Raw genomic sequence first — 21,824 nt, forward strand, 5'->3', positions numbered from 1 at the left:
GTAATGAGTGAGTGGAGATACCAGGGGTAGAGCCTAACTCATGTGGAAAACTGCTTTTATTCAGAATTTCTGCTAAATTTGTGCACTTTTTAATTTCTTAAACATTTTAGTTTGTGATGAGCTCAGTAAGTTACCTAAGATGTCTGCAATTGAAAATTAGAGCAGAATTATGCCCCAAATAAAGATAAGAATGACAAGAACAACTTCTTTAGTCCATGCCTTCCTGTGCCCTGGCCTGAGATGATGCTGTCATCTTGTCTATCTTCACTGGATTCGCCGACTTTTTCCACATCGCAGCAGAGCAGATCCCCCCATGAGCTGATGGAGTCACTTCATGTGAAATTCAGGGCAATGCAGAACACATTGTCCTCAATGGAAGGCAAGGTAGAGAACCTCTCCTCAAAAGCTGGGAAACTAGACAGGCACATGGTGAATGTGGAGCAACGGATGGAGAAATCAGAGGCCAGGACCCAAGTCTGTGAAAAAGAAATCGCTGAGAATAAATCTGTGACTAATATGATGGTTAAAATCTGCTGCTCTTTAGAATGAAAAGGGAGATTCTAGGGTTGAGGGAAAGGAAGTCTAGAAAACATTCACATCTTGGGCATCCTGGCCATGGAAGAGACACCAAACTATGAATCCTGATTAACATATGTTAATCTTTTATTTTTAGAACATGAAATGTTAAAGATGGCATGTATGTAGAGAAGCAATTTCTACTATCTAGAAAGCCTATCTCCAATTTGAGGATTTAGGGTGAGCAGGGTATCAAGTTTTTAAATTTAAAAGTTATGCATTTTTAGATGAATTAATACAAGAAAAAGAAAGTATTTCATAAAAGACTGAAGATTCTGTTGACACTAGATTTTGTCTAGCAATGCAGATCAAAGTCAGGAACCAGTATCACTAAAGAAGTAATAAAAAAAAAAAAAAAAGAAGTAAATGAAGCAGCAGAATTCAGTATTTCGTCAAAAGTGATTCACAAGCATTTGGGGGTTTGTGTTTGAGGGGTTTTTTTTTGTTATATTTTTGTTGGCTTTTTTTTTGAGAGGGTGAGGTGCTCTGTTTCTGTGGTTTTGGTTGGTTTGTAATTTGGAACCTTTTGTCAAATAAGCAAGATCTGGAGAAGGCAGTATCAGAGAACAGCCTGGAAAGTATGAAGCACCAAAAATTGAAGCAGGTTCCATGTTGAAGCATGGATGTAAAAATATGCTCATGTTCTGAGCTCCTCCCAACTACCTCTCTATTTCATTTATATAGCACGTCCCCATTGTGTCTGTTTTAACAGCCTAATTTACTATTCTGTATTTTTGACATTTTTGTAAAAGCATTTCTGCAGGTAATGCTTGTGCCTACTGCACTGTACTTCCCTGTGGCACAGCACAATTAAACACATGCTGTGAAGTGTGTCACTTTCTAAGATACTGTGATGTCTGAGAAGCCTAATCAGCAATTCCACCTTTACATCTAAGACCATAACTAACCATAATTTCTTTGCCCCAAAAGGAAGACAAACCCTGAGAAAAAGCAAGCAGAAACAACAGGTTTGGGGTTTTTTTAATTGGCAAAATGATTGCACATGGAGATAAAATAAACAGAGACTCAAAAATATTATGAACAGCAGCTAATGAAACAGAGACTATAAAAAGAGTGTTTGGAAAAAATCCTTTCACCAAAACAATAGGCTGCACAATCAGCCCAAGTGTCAAGAAAGAAAGAGCTAGCTGCCTGCCTGCATGCAAGCCAGTTGAGACTGGATGTTGAAGTTAAAGAAATGAATGTGTGATATCCAGAAAAAAGGTGCCACAGTAAGAAACTGAGGTTGTTATACAATGAGGTTGAAAGCTGCTGTACACTTAAGCAATCAATACAGCAGAAGAGATACTAATGAATTTGTGAATCAAAAGAACATGCTAGCTATCAGCTAAACTGTAATTCAACCATCTACCTCTCCAAACCTCTCAGTTGTATAGTCACATCCTTATCCAGTTCAAGGCTCTAATAAAAGTTAACAAGTCACTGTATAAACTGAACTACCCATAAATACTTCATACACAAGCTCTACTACAGAAAATCCAACTCCATAAAGACTACAGCTATCTCTGTCTGGAGCATACTGAAAAGTCCTTAAAAGCTTGTGGGTTCCACAGACATATATTCTACCTCAGTTTTGAAGTGTTCTTAAACTACAGCAAAAAAGACAAATGAAATGGCATCAGTTCCAGTAATACCTTGGTTATATAAATGTCTTCAAAAACGCCCAACAACCTGCCAATATCCAAAGTACTAATGTTTTATAAACAACCATGGAAGAACAACCTGTCTTTTGCCCCATTTTGTCTCATCAAAATAAAACACTGAGATGTAAACTTTATAACAACAGTACTTAGTACCACAAATTTGGTAAAAACTGCATACACAAAAGGGCAAAGGAGAAACTCAACTTCCAAGTCTAAACCAAACTCAAATAGCAGCTACCCCTTGTATATGCACTTTTTACCAACTGCGTGGCAAGAACTACGCTTCTAGATGATTAAATAAGACTGGTACTGGCCACTTAAGTTGCCAGTGTTTAGCAATATACTTTCTCATACTAAATACAGTTCAGGCAGTATAATAAAACCTATTAATACAACTTTGGTTTATATTAGTACACTACTACCTGAGGACACAAAGTAACACGTTTCTAAATTACTGCAGGCAAGTATGGAATTCTCAAACTACAACAGACAACTTGGTTTTCAAAAAACAAAATATTGAACAAACAGAATTCATGTAAATTGCACAGACATTCCAGAGACCTAAAATGCTCTATGGACCACCTAAATTAACTCATTGTACACAGATATTCTACATGTGCAACTCAAAAGCCAACTTCAAACAATCAGTTTCTCACTGGCCATGTGCTACTGTCGCTACGTTTACAGAAAAAGCCTCTGTTGTAGACTTTAAAAGTTATTTTACACCTTCTTTACTATACTTGACTTTCTGAGAAAAAAGTGATCCTGGACAACCTGTATTTATTTTTCATTTTAAATAACTACCAGCATTCTATCTTACATTCAACCTCAAAAAAGTGAGTAAAACCTAAAATTACTCTAAAGTAATTTACCCATCCTGAGCAAGACTAACTAACAAGAAGCCACAGTGTCCTGCTATTACTGAGGCCATAGAGCACTGTGTTGTTCAAAGGTATTTCTTTTCTGAAGTCTCCCAGATGAAAGAAATAAATTTATCCATGGTACACTTTCTGAATAATTTTAAAGCAAAAGTCTTCCATAACAACAATTAAAAACATACATACAGACAGACTTATCTGTACCTGCTTTGCCATTCAATAGCTTTTTCTGGTAATATTGCTGTTCAAGCTGGGGGTTTGCACCAGGGCGCAGCAGTGCCTTCCCTGTACCTCTGTTACTAGTAACAGCTACTGGCTTTCCTGTGGAGAAAAAATGCATATACTTATAGGTCAATACCTATAATAGCTTACATTTTAATAAAAGCACAATTAGGATAAGATCATAAGGACTTTTAATTTACTTTCTGTAATTTCTTTCAAGCTTAAGTGCTATCAAGGCAGAAGGAACAGCTATGAAATGGCCTCGGAATTGTGACAATGAATCTGTGTTAACAGCAGTCACATGTGAAGAAGAAAAGCTTTCCCAAGTGAAAATACAGCTAATACTAGTTTGTCTTTAATAACAAATATAAATGGAAGCTGTGAAATGTCACCAATAACCTAATGATTAATTAGTTTAAGATACAGCAAACACTGGTCTGATTATAAATACTTCAACATGTTTATTAGCTTAAGTAAATCAGAAAAATATACACATGCCAAAACACTTAGTTCCACTTAGTTTAACTGTGCAAACCAAAATTTTTAGTAAACTTTTGACTTTTCAGCATTATCAACACCTCCATAGTGTTTCCAAAGCAAGCTAATTTATGCACTGAAAAGTCTGGCAAACTTTTGTGGAACAGAAAATGTATTTGCAGAAAAGTCCCACATTCTTTATGTCCCAGTAATGCAATTTGAAACTGGGCAAGAAATCAAGTTTTAGAGAACCAAACACAGCAGAAGAATCTTTGATACACCTGCTCCTGCCTTTGGACAGAAGAGAGCAATGGAACCACATATGCATCTTACTCTTTTCCTAAGGTCTGTGATAGCTGGGAATGTGAGATGGTCTCCGCTGCAACAAGTCCTCAAACTCATGCACCCCTGAAGCTCAGAGTTTGCACAGAACAAGAATCTCCACTTTGAACAGTATACTTGAGAAAACAAACCCACCAAAGTTTGCTAAGGTGCTCCACTAACTCCCCTGTGTCTTAAGGATGATCACACAACTCAGACTTCTAAATGCCAACTGAACTGCTCCTGAATCCTCCAGGTCCTATAATATCTCATGTGTAATAGCTTAGAGAAGAAAGGAAAGGAGAAGCAAACTTCTCTTGAAAAATATGCATCAGGTAGAGACAATTAATTCTCAACCTTGACCTTTTGACTTTTCTAGTTAAACAAAGCTGCTTAAACTACTTCAGGAAGAATATTAGGCTATCCTATTTTCTTAAATTTATCTCTCTTTCTTTTAATAGACAGTGCCCATATGCCACTTTTTAGTATAACTGAAATTTGATTTCCAATTTCTAATATGGTAGATTAAAATCTGAGTAAGTTTATGTACAATGTCACAGAGAATAGTTACTACAGATTTAACTTCTCTCTTCTTACTTTAGATACTGAAAGGAGATAGCAAGGAGAATTCCAGTTCTCTCTTCCACTTGCTTTTGGATTGTGAGAAAATAAACAGGAATATGAAAGTTGCATGGTCTAACTACTGAAGATGCAAGAAAAAAGATTAATATGCCCGATTAATTTTATAATTGTGCAAGTTTGATTTTTTAAAGGCTTAACTGAGTAAACTGTAACAGAGTTAAAATACTGACCTTTGAGATCTGGTCTATTTCGGATAGCCACAGACACAAAGAAGCAATCCATATCCACGTGCATTATACAGCTCTGTGGCTTGGCTGAGCTCGCAACAGACACATTACCTAGTATGAAGATACACCAACAGAAAACTTGAACCCTAATTTACACACTTCAGTACTACTCACAGCACTCATCAAGGTCTATTATCAAGTTTTTATCACCTCTAAACCATAAATATTTTTCTTTCCTCTCACCAAGAAGGTATTTACTCTGAGAAGGGTAAACATAAATAGTAGACAAACAACCTAAACAATGAATTAACTTAGAGTTTCTGTTTTTTATTTTCTTATAATTAACACCTTTTACCCTAACAAGGTTCCCCGAATCCAAGGAGATAATGCATGTTGCTGGCACTGGATCTTACTTGTGCTACATTAACACCAAATCAGAAGAGAATTGTACTCCTTTTTGCTCATCAATCAGAAGACTGCTTCAAAAGATAAAAAAGTAAGTTTAGCTGCACTACCAGCTACCATTATTCTTCATGAAACACACCACAATTAGTTTTGAAAGTCCCATGCAAGCAGATTTTGTCACTGCTGTACTTGGACGCATGCAAACACTCAGCAAAGATGAGCAGGTATCTCCTCACTGAAAATGGTACATGCCTAAAACACTGGAAATGCTTTCTACAAGTTCAAGTCTGCATGGCTGTGTTGCTGACCTACCAAAGGTGGCAATATGTAACAAAAAAAATTAACTTGAACAATGCATAAAGTGTAACAGTGAAAAAACACTTTAAAATACATCAAGTGAACTGTTCCACTTAACATCTGAATTAATTAACTGAATAATCAGAAAAACATCCTCTTGATTTTAATAATTTACATTTTGAACTAATTTGAAAACTAAGGACTGTCTTATAATGGGTGTATTTACAAATCAAGCGATCAAGATAAGGATCTGCTACTTGTCAACTGAATCACAGGCATTAACTATTTGAATACTCTAGGCCAAATCAAAGGGAAAATATAAATATATTAGCTTATACCACATTTTGATTTAAAAAATACACATTAAGTAGTTCATAAGCTAACATGTTTGGTAAGTATGGGGTCCTAACACAAAGAGAGAATCAGTAAATTTATTATCTAACAATTATTTTGATGTGGCAATTTCTTCTATTTCAAGCATATTGTCATATGATTACAAGTGAATAATTTTACAGCACAGGACTCAGAATCTCTTTAAAGGTACAGAGCTAACCTTTTAATTTAAGAAGAGTGCAAACAAGAGATTCTAAAGATGCAAAATATTTTATCTGTAACATTTTGACTCTAATGAATTCTACATTTTTTCACTTTGGCCCTTGATGCAATGACATTAAATACTTCTCTTCACGCCAGCTTTAAAAGTCTCTTATGACACTACTACCCACTTTAACAGACACAGAGCTATATAAAACTCTAACTAACAAAAAAAATTTAGATTTTAACTCATGTCCAAATGTTACTCATCTTTCAAATGCCCACGCTGAACAGTAAGGATTTTTTCTTCTCTTTTTTCCCCCCTGCAGATTTTCACAAAGCAACTACAGATTTGTGTATTAGATATACATAGTATTTTTCTCCCTTATGAATCCACATATCTTGGTGAAGCCAGAAATACTATTTCTACAAGGAAGAATTGAATATAGACCAGAGTATCGCATTAAGTAACATTTTAAGTTTAAAAAACCCAACAAAGCCAAAAGCATGTGCATCCATTAGCGTTCACTGCACCAGTCATCAAGTTTTTCCAGATAGTCTGCCTATAATATGAATACTCAATACTAAACTATGTAGTCTCATTTGAACATTTAATGTACGAAGATATAAGGCATCTTCTTAACATAAACCTTCTTAAACAAGTATCTACCTGTGTCAGTTTTAAGTGCAGACCTGCCTGTTTTCCATTTTTTAATTTTTTCCCTTCCTGGAAAGACACCGCTGTTTTTTCTCTGCAGGCTGTTGACAAACTCTGTCAATTCACACTTCCATGTTGATATATGATGCAGTCTTGAATGTGAATAAAAGTCAGAAATAAAACTACAATCTGAAGGTTTGGACACAGGTAAAGAAGCTGCCTTGCTGTGAGCAGGTCCAGAAGTGCTTTTTGTGCTTGAAGGCCCCTGAACAGTTGAGTGGTGAGCACCATTTATTTTAGCATTACTGTGCAAAAATGAAGATGAGGATGAGTTACTCATAGTCCTGTGTGGACTCCATGAAAAGTCTGTATTTTTGTTGCTTTGCTGCAACTGCTGCATTGTGCAGTCTCTAAAGTCAACCATGCCTTTGTCAGTCTTCCCCTCCTCCTGCACAGGGCCTGGAGACAACCTGCCTGCAACACCGTTGCCGGAGGGCACCAAGCAGTCCTGTGTCTTTAAGGCACTGGTAGAAGTGTGTGTGTGTCCATTGAAAAGGGCAGTGCTGTCTTTATGAGACTGAATCCCGTTTTGTTTCCGTATGGGAACAATCTCCTCCAGCTCTGTAAATCCAAAATCGTCACTTTCTTCTTCCTCTTCCTCATTCCAGCTGTTAATTCCATTGGGTGTGATTTCATTTTCCATTTCATATTTTTTAATATGATTTCTGAAACAGATATAATAATTAAATACCACATCTTTTAGTAAAAAAAGGCACATTTATATGTAATTTCAAGCTTTTTCTTATGAACTGTTCTCAATTTATACTTCAGATACATTACCAGGACAATTATCTCAAATTCTGAGCCACATCCTCTCAACAGCACAAAACATAACACCATACGAAAGATTTTACAGATTTCATGTAATATTAACTAGGAGTTTACACAGGAGTGACCGTGCTCACATTAGAAAAGCTATTTCCAAGGCCTTTAATCTGGCAGGCAGTCTCCCACTGAATTACAGTAATTATTTGCTTGTTAACAGAACTGTACTGCCACACACAGCATGAATGTTGCAGGAATACACAAACCATCAGAAGGAGCTGTCCTTTTACCAAGAGATGCGATTTTCCTTAACTAGTCATAAACAAACAAACAGAAATAAGAAAGTATATACAAAGAATTATTTTTTAGGAAATTATTTCAGATTGATGTTATAGATTCATTTCATTTTTTCATAATGAAAAAAATCTGTTCAAGCTCTAGAAATCACTTAGCTTTGATAAAAACCACAAACTAATTTTCAGCTTTTAAGCATATAAACCAAAGTATTCTGCCACATGCACACTAGCACAAAGACAAAGCTTCCATTCAAAAAATTAACTCTGGAAATGAAAAGTCTTCAAGAATTCTACACAGTCTTGATCTGCTGGAAAAAAACCCCACAAGCCCAACCATCACTCCCAACTCCCAAAGCTAGCAATTTAAGTACACAAAAGAAAGTGGGAAAAGATTAGCTATTCAGTATGCTACTGAAACCAGAAACTCAATTAAGCATGAAAACAATTTGGTTAAGAATATCCAAATATAAATTGCAGTAAAGATAGTATTTTTGAAGAGTTGTGTGGTTGAAAATGGTATATTAAGTGGCACATACTTAATGGATAGGCAGGCTTTTAAAGTCATGTTTTTCAGACTACACTGACATTTTGGGAAGTCTGAATATTCTTCTCATTTAAAAAAATCTTTAACAATGCAATAGTAAGAGGTGATGATGATTGTACCACTCACTGTAAAATATGGGTATGAAATCCTGCTTAAGATATTAATATTTTGAGACTGGTTTTATTTTCCTACGTGTAGACAAATCCTACTCATGTGGTGAAGTATCCTCAGCATTATGTGTGACTGGATTGGAAAAAAATCAGCAGACTGTGGAAGAACTCAGATCACCAGGAAAAATCAGAAAGTATAGTATCTTGCACAGTATCCTTAGCCCTGCTTGAGCAGTAGCGTTGAACCAGATGACATCCAGGTATCTTTTCCAACCTAAAAAATTCTATAATTATTTTATATATATATATATAAAAAATTATTATAAAGTTATTATTCTTGCCTATAAAAAACAAACATGTATTTCTGAAAAAGATGCAGGAATCTTTTTCTTATTAAAAAAAAAAATCTGGAAGAGTTCAAGTGGAATGTTCCTTTCCAAATTCCAATTCTTCTGCCAGTTAAAAAGTTTTACTGGTGCTTTCTCTTCAAGTCTCCTCTCAAGGTCTGAGGTGCCTTAGGATACTTTATAATATTGTAATTTCATTTTTCAATCCATCTTCTCTCTCAAGCATGACTTAAACCTTGGTGTTAGCATACATAATGTATGCCATGACTTCCTTTTTTTTTTTTTAAGAGGCTAAAGAAAGAGATTAAGCACTAGTATGCATTTATATTAATTCCAAGGCACCTTTAGCAAAAGCAGTCACCAGCTTTTTATTTTTGAAATAAAGACTCACTTTTCAGTGTCACCTATCAGAATTCTTTAACGCACGCCTGTTGCTTCCATACTGATATATTACATCCTAGGACTCCTAGGTCATATTATCAAACAAACTGTGGTCCAAAGACTAGAGATAAGCCTTGGAGTCTTTCCTTAACTATTTATACGGCTAGACCTTACTTTTAAATTTCAGCACCTCAGAGCTTACAAAGCAGAAATGCCTCTCACAAAGCTGAAATGAGCTTTAAAAAAGCTATTTACAAATGCAAACTCATTATGGGTGAATGATGAGCACCTGCCTTACAAAATCAGAAACACTTACACCCTGTTGAGATCTTTAGCTATATTGCTTGGACCTGGCACAGCATCTTCAGGTTTTCGTACGCTGTTAAAGTTGAGACCTTTCTGAACACTTGACTGCTTGGTGTAAAGCTGATACGGAATGTGCGAAAGGAGACGTCCAGCTTTAATGCTGAAATAAAAAAAAAAAAAAAAAGGAAAAACCAGTTACTGCTTAAGAAATTTTAAAGTAATCCCAACATTCTATGCTAAAAGAACCCCCGTATTTGTACTTGTAGTGCCCTCCACAACTCCTTTCTCACCCTTAACTGGATTGAATTGAAAAATAATTTGTGATGTGGTGACTGATGCAACAAAAGGTATTTGCAAAGATGTGCTGGTCAGTAGTCGACATCCATTTCTCTTTCCAACTGACACACACAAACCCCAAACATTTAATTTAAACAAAACAGTCAGAAAATCCTTGCTTAGTGGTCCAGGTTATTCTATCTGAACAATAGTGACTGAGCTTTTTATCATGGAACAAATTAGGGTAGAATCTGAAAGAGGTCAGCTAGGATGTGGTTCACTGTTAAAAATTAACTACTTTTTCCATTCCACAAGGCTAATTACCTCTTCTTGTAAAAAATTCACTGAGGCAAGCTAAGCAGAATAATTTCCAAGCAGACCTACCATAACTACCTACAGCAATCATTCCAGTTATTCCTATTGTGTTCCAGTCTATCTCCCTCTTCTTTTTCATCTTCCACTGAAACTGCAATTATACTCGAGTAACTGCTAAATTCCTTAGGGAAGCCACACACTTGGAAGTGAGACAGTCTCAAAAATACAACACTAATCTCCCCACCCCAACAACTGTGGCTGGCAGCAGAGATAACAGCCTTCCAAGCCTACACTTCACCTCTTCTTTGTATGGAATTCTTCATACTGGCTCAGAGACACTGGGACTTCTAGCAGAGGAACCTCTCCCATTTCAAAGCAGATTAGTATTAGCATTTAGTTTTGAAGATTGAACTGGTATCAGATTTTAAAGATAATTTAGCTCAGTGTTTTTCAGCATCTGAATGCTTTCTCTTGCTCGAATCTGTACTACTATCAAGGGAGCTGGACAGTAGAACAAAAGCCCTTGGGAGCTTTCTGGCTGCAATTAGAGAGAATATAGTAGGAGATCACATTTCCCAATTAGATAAATTAAAACTAGTTAAGCATATACATATACCTGGTAAGGTTTCTATGGAAATGGAATAGAAAAACAGCCTCAAAAATATATCAATTAAATACTGTTTTATACATTAATATATATCATTCATAAAGGAACATTATTTGCATTAAACATTGCCAAACAGAGTTAAAAATACACCTGGGAGAGTTCCCAAGCTTTCTTGTACACAAAGTGGTAATGCAGCAACTGAGCTTTTACAATGCCTGACTTGACTGTTTCTCAAAACACCATGTGAACATAGGTGCAGAACCAACTTGGTAATATTTCATAGTAATTGCTACAATTTCAAGATGATTAAACAAACTCACATTTATTTAAGAATTTGTTCACAATGTCACAGTTTTAGCTACTGGAGTAGCTGCATTACTACATAAACAAACAGTTGTCTTTTTCCAAACTGCATTAACGTGCAGCAATAGGAATCCTAGTTAAGATGTACCATTCAACATCCTTACCCATTTCACCTTCCCTGCGTCACAGAATTCATAATCACTAAAAAATATTAGGTTGGAAAGGACCTCTGGAGGTCCCCAGTCCAAACACTGACCAAAGCCTTATCTTTAAAGTCATATCAGGTTGCTCAGGACTAGAAGTCCACACAAATTTTTACTATCTCCAAAGGCAGAAATTCTACAACCCTCTCTAGGCACCCGTTTCACTGCTTACTCTTTTAACTATGAAAAATATTTTTCTTATAGTCCAACTTTTCTTTGCTGCAACTTGTGACTACTGCCTCTTGTCCTCTTGCTCAAATTTGAAAGTCAAGCTCACAGATAATCTGAATTTGGCTTTCACTGCACAACAACCTTCCACACTACATAATGGTAGTATGGTGTAATGGTGTATTTTTCAAATTTTCAAATACTAACTTAGGAAGGAGGCCTGCCTCTAATCCTCTTTATTTGTTGCAAACATGGAGAGGTAGCAAAAACACACAATAAGGGGCATGCAGAAAGAATGATTTTGTCACTACAGCAACCACACTATTACTCTGCAACACTGGATGTTGCAACTACTGTTACAGAAGATCTCTATGGGATACTAACTAAACCAAAATTCTAGAGCTACTTCCATTTAACAATAGGTTTATAAGAGTCTGACTTTAGACCATAGTTCAGAATATGCTAAGCCTTTAATGCAGCAATAAAGTTCTTCACATGCCTTACTATCCTTGTGCAAGTAACTCTGCAGAATCTTATATCGTTTCCATGGCATATTCCAAGTTATGAACATTTCTGGTGTTTTACCTCAATGTTCTTTAGCTGGCTCTCAAAAAAATTAAATTAAATAATAGCCATTATAACGGTGCTATGTTACATTCATTAATCTTTGGAAAGCAGACAGATGCTATAGTGATAAGCATCAATAAAAGACAGGAATTAATGATTGATTTCATTACCAGCAAAGAATTCAAGTCACATGCAATAAGTAAGGAACAGGAGACAAAAAGGAAAAGCCATGTCACTGTATTAGCAGTCCACAACCAGAACTCAATCTTTTCTGTGCAGAGAATGTGGCAGGTGCCATAGTGAAAAAAGATGGCATGTGATCATGTAATTAAGGACTAAATCATAATATATGCACCTAAGAAACAAATCAAAGCTCCACAGACAAACAACTTCCTCATTTTGCAACCCTGGGTGACAAGACCAAAGATCTAACAACACTGTTTTACCAGCAGTTTGTGACAGCAACATTTTATGGTAGATTCTTAACCAAACTGAAAAAATTGCAAACCCATCATATTGCCTACAAGAGAACTGCAGAGGGGCTCTTTCCAAGACTGTGTAGTGACAGGACAAGGGAGAATAGCTTGAAGCTGACAGAGGGTGGGTTTTATCAGGTATTAGAAAGTCTTTTCTGTGAGGATTGAGAGGCACTGGAACAGATTGCTCAGAGAAGCTGTGGATGCCCCATCCCTGAATGGATGAGGCTTTGAGCAACTTCATCCAAGGTCTAGTGAAACGTGACCTAATCCATGGTAAGGAGGTTGGAACTAGATGATCTTTAAGGTCCCTTCCAAGTCTGTGAAATCAGAAACTCTACATCCACTACACTAATTTTCACCATCTGATCTACTGAGAACATAATTTGGTATTCCAAACACAGAGAAGGACTATTTAATCACTGAGTATTCTTTAATGCTGTTGAGGAGAAGGAAAACAAAAAAAGACATGGTAGTGAAATTAGCTTCTATTCTAGATTGTGATATGAACCTTGTTCTGTTGAGACAGTGAATTCCCCCATTTCCTTGTGCTCAAACTCATGTATCTGTCTATACTTGGTTCTTCTGACTTATTCTATTGTATAACATTCCAGAACCACAATGAACCTGAACACAAAGACACCAGAATAAAAATTTTAGGAGATTTGATATATCAGGTTCTATTAAGTCTCTACTGAACATACACAAATTGATCTTTCCAATCTGGTCAAAATCATAGCAAGCTCTAATGGCACCAAAAAAACCAGTCACATAAATAAAAACCACATAAACCATATTCCAAATAAAACCACACTTGCCATCAGTTTTCCAAGTCCTTAAACACAGGGGCGAGGCCCTAAAAGTGTTGGGAAAAAAAAAAATATATCCGAAGTCTTTTCCAAACTGAGTAACTAAAAATGTCTAACTAAAGTCCAAAAACTGACCATAAAGATACATTATATGAAACAGCTGAATACAAAGGACTGAACATCAGCAAAGTGCAAAGATTTCACACATGCATTGCAGAACAGTTTCTTGCCTGTTTCTGCTGGTTATCTAGGAAAGAGGCTACTTAAGAATGGCATGTCACCAGCAGGATCATTTCTAGAACATGTTCCTGCCTGTTCTATTTCCTGTGAGTTCCTCAGATGGAAGAAGAGAGATGCAAGCAACATTAACTGCCCTGAGCTTGGCTATTGTCTTGATCAAGGACAACTTCAGTGGATTCTATATATTCCAGGCCATGGAGAAACCAAAGAACATATATATTTTGTAAATAAAATGTAGACTTTTTTTTTTCCTTTAGTTTTTATTATTTTCTTAGAAAGTCACAACACAATAAATGTTTAAACGGGTTAATTCCAATTTTATGTGAACACTTTTCAATTGACACACTTCTTTATATACAGATGACATGAAACTTATGCACATGACAGGAGTTTTAAAACAATCACATAGTAGTTATTTAACATCCTGAGATGAAGTCTGGTCAATTGGTTAGCTATTAAATGGAATTAACAGGATAATGTTCAGTTTCCTAATATGCTTAAGACTTTCTCAATGTTCTTGGTGAAGTTTCTTAAAGAACAATCCCTAAGAAGCAAATCATCAGTGTAACAGTGGTATTTCTACTTAGCCGTTCTATGACTGAATTACTTTAAGCTAAGCCAAAATCTCAAAATGCAATCTTTAATTTTTTTTCTCTCCAGATTTTTCTTGGTTTCTTTTCCCCCAAAAGGGGAAATCTCCAACTGCAGTAGATATAAACTTACCTTTCCACGATCCACTCAGGCCGAACTACTTTTTCTCCTTTCAATTCTTTTATTTTGGCATTTGGAAGATTGGTGGCAATAATGTGAGTTGTTTTTGATCTGGAATAGTACACATGGTATTGGCCTCCATGTAACATCATCAGCCGTCTCAATTCATCAGCTGAGGGATCTATAAAATTAAAACCAGAAACATTTCTGTTTAGTGTCAGCAAATACAGTGGGAGAAATAACTTTAATTGATAAATATGATGGTCAGAAAGAGTGCAAACTATTGTTTTACTCTAGAAAAAAACAAGTTCTTCAAAGAACAAATCAGAAAAACATTTGGCAAAAAAATGCAGAAAACTGTGGTTTTGAAAACACTAATTCAAAATGCAAACATTCTACTTGCTTTAGAGGAGCTTCCCACAATATGTATGGAAGAAGGCAGGAAAAAATATTCAAGTAGATGTAATGTTAAACTATATCAAAAAATGCTTTACACCAACATAATACAAAATTAGATTATCTTTTCACCAGAGTTCAGGAGAATAGTTTCTACCCAGAAGCAACAGAAAATAATTAATATCAGAAGGGTTTAGCAACAGCACAAAATTCCTACTATGTAATTTCTGATGTATTGAAGCAGTTAACTCACTCGTTCCTGACCAGGTTATTCTTGAGTTGTTACAGAGAACAAAGAATACCTTAAAAACCAACAATTTTTCTGATCTGAATTGTTTTAAAAACAGTACTTATTTTGCAAGCAGAGGTGGGGAAAACAAAAGAAAAAAGTGTTAGCTTTGGAAAACGTTTGCAGCGGCGTCACACAGACACCAAAAGATTTGCATCAACACAAACACAATGTTTGAATAGTGAATCTAGCACAAGGTGTAGTTTTTTTTAAAGTTGAACAATACAAGAACGAGGAAAAATTTTTTAAAGGATATAGTTACAATTCCTTTCTGTCAACTCTCAAAATACGTCTAACATTTCATTATTCTTCTAACTTTTAACTAAAAATAGCACACACTTTCTCCAAGTGTTACCTTTCTTACTCCAGAGCCTCTTGGACAACCATCTTCTAGAACTCTTTTAAGGGACTAGCTGCTTGAAGAATACACAAATAGTGGATTTTCACTAAAGAAAATGTCTGCATTAAACAACCAGTCCAGATGTATTAATGGTTTAACATATCCACCTTAACCTTTTTCAATCCATTTGAGCCTTGTGCTTAAACCAGCACTAATCTATCCCATAGAAGCTCTATGCATCAGTTACATAATAATCACAACATTCCTGGCAGAGATCCCTGAATAAGGCTTCTGGGGAGTTTCCAAAAGGTTATTAAGCTGCTTTACAGAAATAAGAAGAAGCATGAACATAAGCATGGTAGATTAAAAACCTTACTCCAACTGACATGCACCATCAGTCCATCACAGATGGTCCCTACAACACATAAATGTCTCTTGTTCCTCCTTCCACTATCAGTAGGTTCTGTCTCACACATTATGTCACTCTCAGCAAGAAAACTTTTGACATATTCTCCCAAATGTAAATTTAAGGCACACAATCTAACCATCACTAATTAGAAATATTAAAAATTTAATAAGTGTAGGAAGATGGAGGAAATTAAAAGGCTTCATTTCAAATACCAAGATCATAGAAACATGGAAAGATCTACTTCTATTTCTACAAGTTATGTTATGTAAGTGATACAGTAAAGCAATATTTATATTCAGAATCAGATTTTTTAAATTAAATTGAAAACCTTAATCATGAAAAACAACAGAATATACAAAACATATATAGAGTAATTGTCATGTATTTACTTAGTTGCAAAGTCATGTGTTTTGCAGTTACTTCCACTCAGGATGGTAAACATGAGAATGACACAATACAGATCCTTAAAAAAAACAAAGGTTCACCTGTCAGGCCATTGACGTAGATGGCGACTCCGCTAAAGATACTTGATGAATTTCCATCCCGCTGCTGTTGTATGGCTGAATCCGACCGGAACTGATCCTCCAACTTCTTAACTTTTGCTGACATGTACCCACCCTAGTTTTTAAATTACAACAAAACACAACCCATGATGGCAGTCCTATTTCCTAATGTTTACACACAGAAACTGGTCAATTATAAGACTGGAAAGGTAAGGAACATTTCTCCAAAATGTATTTGGTTGACACACAAAAAACAGTTTTTCAAATGAAAAATAGCAAATGCTCCACCATAAACTTATATCTACAAGATAACTGCATCTTGTCATCAACATGGCAGGATTTATTTCATACTCCTTAATCATCTTCTTACATGAAAAGATTCTGTATATATACAAGATTCTATATATAAAAAAAACTCTTATAGAATAAAAAGAAAGAAGAAAATAGGTGATGATGCAAATTTGGGTGCTAAATTGGTGACTCATTGCCTAACAAAACAATGTGGTTCCATGTATTTTCAGTTCTTAGATATACAAAGGACAGAAGTATTCTAAATATTGATGTAAATTAGGTGCCTCAGTTATTTGTCCAAATGTAGAGTGGTGAAGACAACTGTAAATAGTTTTCAAATTACTTAGTTTATTTTTTAAATGGTGATTTAAAACTAATCAAGGGTCTGCACTTACTAGTAATGAAATTTAGTGATTATTGTGAACACAGACTTCAAAATCTGGTAATTAAAAAATTTCTTTCAAACTTCATTATGTGTTTTCAAGTAAAGCAAAAGGGTTTCATTTATAATGGCCTCTTAGCATGTAAAACAAAACTGTAACCCCTTTTTAAGCACAGTGTTTAGAAAACAGCCACTAGGTTTAGAACATACCCATATTCCCCAGCCATCGCCATCGGCAGCTCGTTTCCGCCATCCACCCCGCCTCATGCTGAAGCTTCTGCAGAGGAAGAACAGCGCTGGATCAATTAAACGTTCATCAGTGCCATTTCAATGATGGCACTACAGGCCATTTACAGATTAGCACAAAGATTAATTTTTTTCAACCAACTTCACTGAAGTATTTGAGTTTCACACCCAATCTAGAAATGAAAGATCACACAAAAACCTGATTTCTCAGTTTTGCAGCAATGCATACTGTGGTTCCTGTGACATGCCAAAAACCACACACACACCTTTTGCTTTATTCACCCTGAATATTAAAAACTCCTTACAATGTTCACTGTCCATTACAATTTATTAAATTCTTTCTGGTCCTCATACATCTCCTATTAAAAAGGAAATAATAAAAGGTTCTCAAATACAACTGCTAACATCCATGCAAAATATTGTCCGGGTCATAACCAATCTTTTATTTCCTATTTGATACCACAGACATGGTGCAATGCAGGCAGCCACCTCCTGGTATTAGAGACTGGATTAATGGATTTACAATGAAGACACCAATGGATTTACAACTGATTATAAAACATCCAAGCATATGTTGCTGTAATACAATACATCACATCAAAGCAAAAAAACCAAAGGTGATCTTATGGTCAAAGAAAAGCCAGATGTGTAAGTGACCTAGAATGATCTATAGTTAGGTTTGTGATTTGATTCTTTGGGGCTTTTTATGTGCATTGCTTAATAAATAAATAAAGAAATAAACAAACCCAACCAGCCAAACTGCAGTTCTCCTCTATGCAAAACACTTATCCCTGGACCACAAGCTGAACACAGCCGTGTCCCCAGATGAGCTATTAGTTGGCTAGAACAGAACTCCTGGATAGAAAAAAGCAATGCTTGGACTGTGGCCAACTGTTCACTGCATCCAAGTGATTCATATTTACTATAGCTGTTGTAAAACTGATTTTAGAATATTGACTAATGATGTGGTAAGATCATGAGATCACTGCCTGCTATTACATCACTCACTTTTCAAACAAAATAGTTCTCTAAATAAAAAGACAAAATAGCCTTTTAGGTCTATCAGCTCTTAGAGGATCAGCACAAAACTCCGAAACTATAAAAAGGTGACTGTCTAAAGTCTTCTGTTTCATTAAATATTTAATTTATATTCTTTTATCCTCCCTAAAAACTATGCAAAACTACAGCAAATAGACAGAAGAACAACTATTTTTATTTCCATCCTTGTTTTTGAGTCTCTGGACTATCCACAGCATTGTCCAGTAACAAGAGCACAGAAGCTTCACTCAGTCTCCAGCTTAGCAGAAAGCACATATGGTTGTGGATGGAGATGACAACAACACATTCTGGTCATTTTCCTACCCAGGCCTTCTACTGCACTGTTTTGGAGACTACCTCATTTATAGTATTAACATTCCATTTCTTATGAACGTAGCTGAACACGAGTCCTAGCTTTTGTCTCTTAATTCCCTTTTGTCCTAGAGGACTAAGCAGGCATACTCTGATATGCAGTCAAACCACCTTGGATTGCAAAATACGACACAGCTGCAGAAGTTTTTGTAAGTACAATCATTTTCATTGACTACTGCAAATATGCCAGATTAGGCAACCACAGAACTATAGTCAAAGCAGGTAGCAGGTATTTTGAAAAGCTAAGTATCTGTTTCATGTTTCAGGACCTCCACAAATACAGAAAGATAATTATGTTCTGTGCTAACAGTTGCTTGTTACTTGATACACAACTGACATATTTGCTGTTGTATGTGCAATTATGAAGATCAATCACTTATCAAGGAGATGAGCTCTACACCAACATCCAAAACAAAGTAAGCCCTTCTCAAATTACTGTATTTTCCCTCTAGGTACCTGCATCTCTTACCCACAGACCTGTTTCCATGACATAAGGCCTTCTGAAATTAATTTTTAGTGGTTTGTATTGCATCTAATAGATACCACAGAACTCTTAAGAAGCACTGAAGAAAAAGAGAGGGGATGAGCTAGATGACCACTTAAGATACAAAATTGACTTTTTTCCTGCAGAGGACAGTGTATAGCTAAAATGGCTTGATAACTTCTTTCATATGGAAAAATCTGTATTTTTTCATCTGCTGAAGTGTGTTTCACATCTATCACTTCTGGCTAAGAAATTCTTGGAGAAACATAAAAGAGTAAGTTCATGAAAAAAGAAAAACCATTAATAAAAATGTCATCTAGGTTTTTTAGATACTACAGATATCAGTGTATGAGCTCATAAGAGACACCAGAATCTTAACTGATGATTACTTTCTTCCTCTTAATCAAGGATGACAGTCTTAAAGGGTAGCTACAAAAATGGCAGAGGCTCTCTCTTCATAAGGAGCCACATGGAAAGCACAAGTGGCAACAGATACAACCTCCATGAGGAAGTTTCATCTTGAAGTAGAAAAAAAGTTTTTAGAGTGAGAACAATCAATGACTGGAATGCAGGGACATGCCAGAGTCCTCTTGTCTGGAGATTTTCATGTTGCAATTGGACAGGGCACCAGAGAACCTCAACCAGGCTTCCCTACCCATTAAAGGTTGGACTAGATGCTCTTTTGAGGTCACTTCCAATCTGGGCTGCTCTATGATTCTAAGAGTATTAAAGAAAAAAAAACTCATAAAAATATAAACTTTTGCTCTGAAAAAAACAAAGACTGTACAAAATGCATACTCTGAATCACCACAACACCAACCACTGAGAAGACAGGATTTGATAGGTCTTAACTCTGATCCCTATACAACAACATCCTGACTAACTAAAATATCTAATGCCTGATAAACTGAAGAACTGCCTTCATAAGAGTGAGCTTTTCTAAAACCTTGAAACCCGTTTCATTTTTATTCAGGACACTGGAAGGTGAGGAAGAAAGATCTCTAGTCTGAAAGTGAAGCCAATTAAAATCAGAATCGCAGTTACGTGCCTAGTTTGATTACAATTAGAAATCAAAACTACTTAGGTCAAGGTGCTAAAAACATGATGTATCAATTGCTCAGAAGTTGTCTTTCTAGAGCCTACAAAACTAAAGAAGCTAGGCTGTAATGCCTACTTAAAACATCTGATAGTGATTTACCATTTCCTTAGCAGATGCAATTTTTGACTCAGTCCACTTGAGCCAGTCCACTTAAATTCTGAACACTCAGGTTAGGAACATGGCACTTCAGTGATTACAAGATGTCTCTGGCTCAAGTCTTCCCTTTCAGGGTCACAAATTATTTTTTTAATGCTAATATGAAAACCTGGGAGACTAGTTTCTCCCTTTATAGTTTCAGGAACTGAATGATGAACCAAGGTTTCAGGACTACAGAGAAACCTCTCTGCTTAAGACTTCTCCTTACAGTGTGATTTTTTCCTTAAAAATGAAGGTAACCTCTTGCAGCTGCCTTGCTGAAACCTAAGGAACAAACGAGCATGAGAAATACCTTGCCCAAGATATATTAAACCAGAGGAAAAGTTAAGCAAGATTTTAAACATGCTCACTGGTTCATGAAATAAGAAATGTAAGGATGGTATGATGCTCCCCCTACAGGAATCATGATGAAGGGATGAGTAGGAGAAACAGTAAAGGATACATGAAGGTGGGAAGTAGAGGTGTGGGTGGGTAGACATCAAGACAGAGGACTTCAGCCATCACAAACAAGCCAATTTCAGAGTTCATCTTTCCTGTAGTTCTTTCTTAAAGTATCTAACTTGTTTCAGAACAGTTTTCTCTGTTTGCACAAATTCATTAACACAGCTAAGGGACCAACCCAGACCAAAACCACCACAGTATTATGGGGAAAAATGGTTGGGAGCACAGATCTGTATTCTGCAATGACTCTGCAAGAAGTGAACATGGATCATCATGAGCTTTTTAATTCCACTGCAGTACTACTCCCTGCTTCTGTCATACATTTCAGCAATCTCTCTGCCAAGCATATACACAGTGCAGAGGTATGTTTGCTACCTCTTCAAGTAGCCAACTTGAATCTAGCAGAATATAAACTTTATGGTTCTGCCCTACAAGAAAACATATGAACTATTTCCAAAGACAGAATGAGGCTGCACTGTGACTCAACAAATAATCCCGCCAAAGTTGTGTCTAAATGCATCACACAAGTAATGTTCCATCCAGATAATTCAATTTTTGGTAACTGAAAGCTGTATGGAAGTATAACACACTAAAACAGCTAGTCTGCATTTCTGACCAGAGCAGACATCCTGTCATTGTCCTTTAATGCAAAAGAACTTGATTTATTTAACATATTCACATGCCACAAGCCTATATAAAAGGTGTAACTCCAGCAGAAATATGGGCGTCTCGGGCCACCGCTAATGAGTATCAGAATCTTTTCCTTGAACTCGAGACTGAATTCATCCCAGCTCAGCAGGGCTTAGAAGCTTTTCCCATCAAGTGGGTAGTCTGTGGCTCGTTTGAGTTTCATGCCTCTACATTCCACCTCCCACATCAAACTCACCACTCTGCTTGGCACTAGTCCTCAAGCTCTTTGAGCAAAGAACTATCTTACGTGTTTATACATTTCTAAGCACAAGAGTCTTACTCTCGGCTGAGTCTTCTGGAAAAGAGCTGCTGCTAAAGGGTAGAAAACTATTTTTTTTACCACATATTAAGAAGTCCAGAATC

The 21,824-nt window shown here is 36.1% G+C and overlaps 1 protein-coding gene across 3 annotated transcripts in view; it reads right to left on the reverse strand.

The window, feature by feature from the left end:
* Positions 1-21,824, reverse strand: part of REV1 (REV1 DNA directed polymerase) — a 53,596-nt gene that overhangs the window by 22,799 nt on the left and 8,973 nt on the right. The window contains exons 2-8 of one of the 3 annotated variants that reach the window (XM_063149784.1): positions 17,146-17,212; positions 16,245-16,377; positions 14,338-14,506; positions 9,661-9,810; positions 6,854-7,566; positions 4,951-5,058; positions 3,323-3,439 (exon numbers count right to left, since the gene is read on the reverse strand). In XM_063149784.1, coding sequence (XP_063005854.1) covers positions 3,323-3,439; positions 4,951-5,058; positions 6,854-7,566; positions 9,661-9,810; positions 14,338-14,506; positions 16,245-16,377; positions 17,146-17,202 — 1,447 coding nt within the window. In that variant the 5' untranslated portion in view covers positions 17,203-17,212. Of the gene's footprint in view, positions 1-134; positions 450-3,322; positions 3,440-4,950; positions 5,059-6,853; positions 7,567-9,660; positions 9,811-14,337; positions 14,507-16,244; positions 16,378-17,145; positions 17,213-21,824 lie in introns of those variants that run through there. The other 2 variants (XM_063149785.1, XM_063149786.1) reach the window with 2 other exon arrangements.

This window comes from Melospiza melodia, chromosome 2 (genome assembly GCF_035770615.1).
Source record: "Melospiza melodia melodia isolate bMelMel2 chromosome 2, bMelMel2.pri, whole genome shotgun sequence".
Classification (NCBI taxonomy): domain Eukaryota; kingdom Metazoa; phylum Chordata; class Aves; order Passeriformes; family Passerellidae; genus Melospiza; species Melospiza melodia.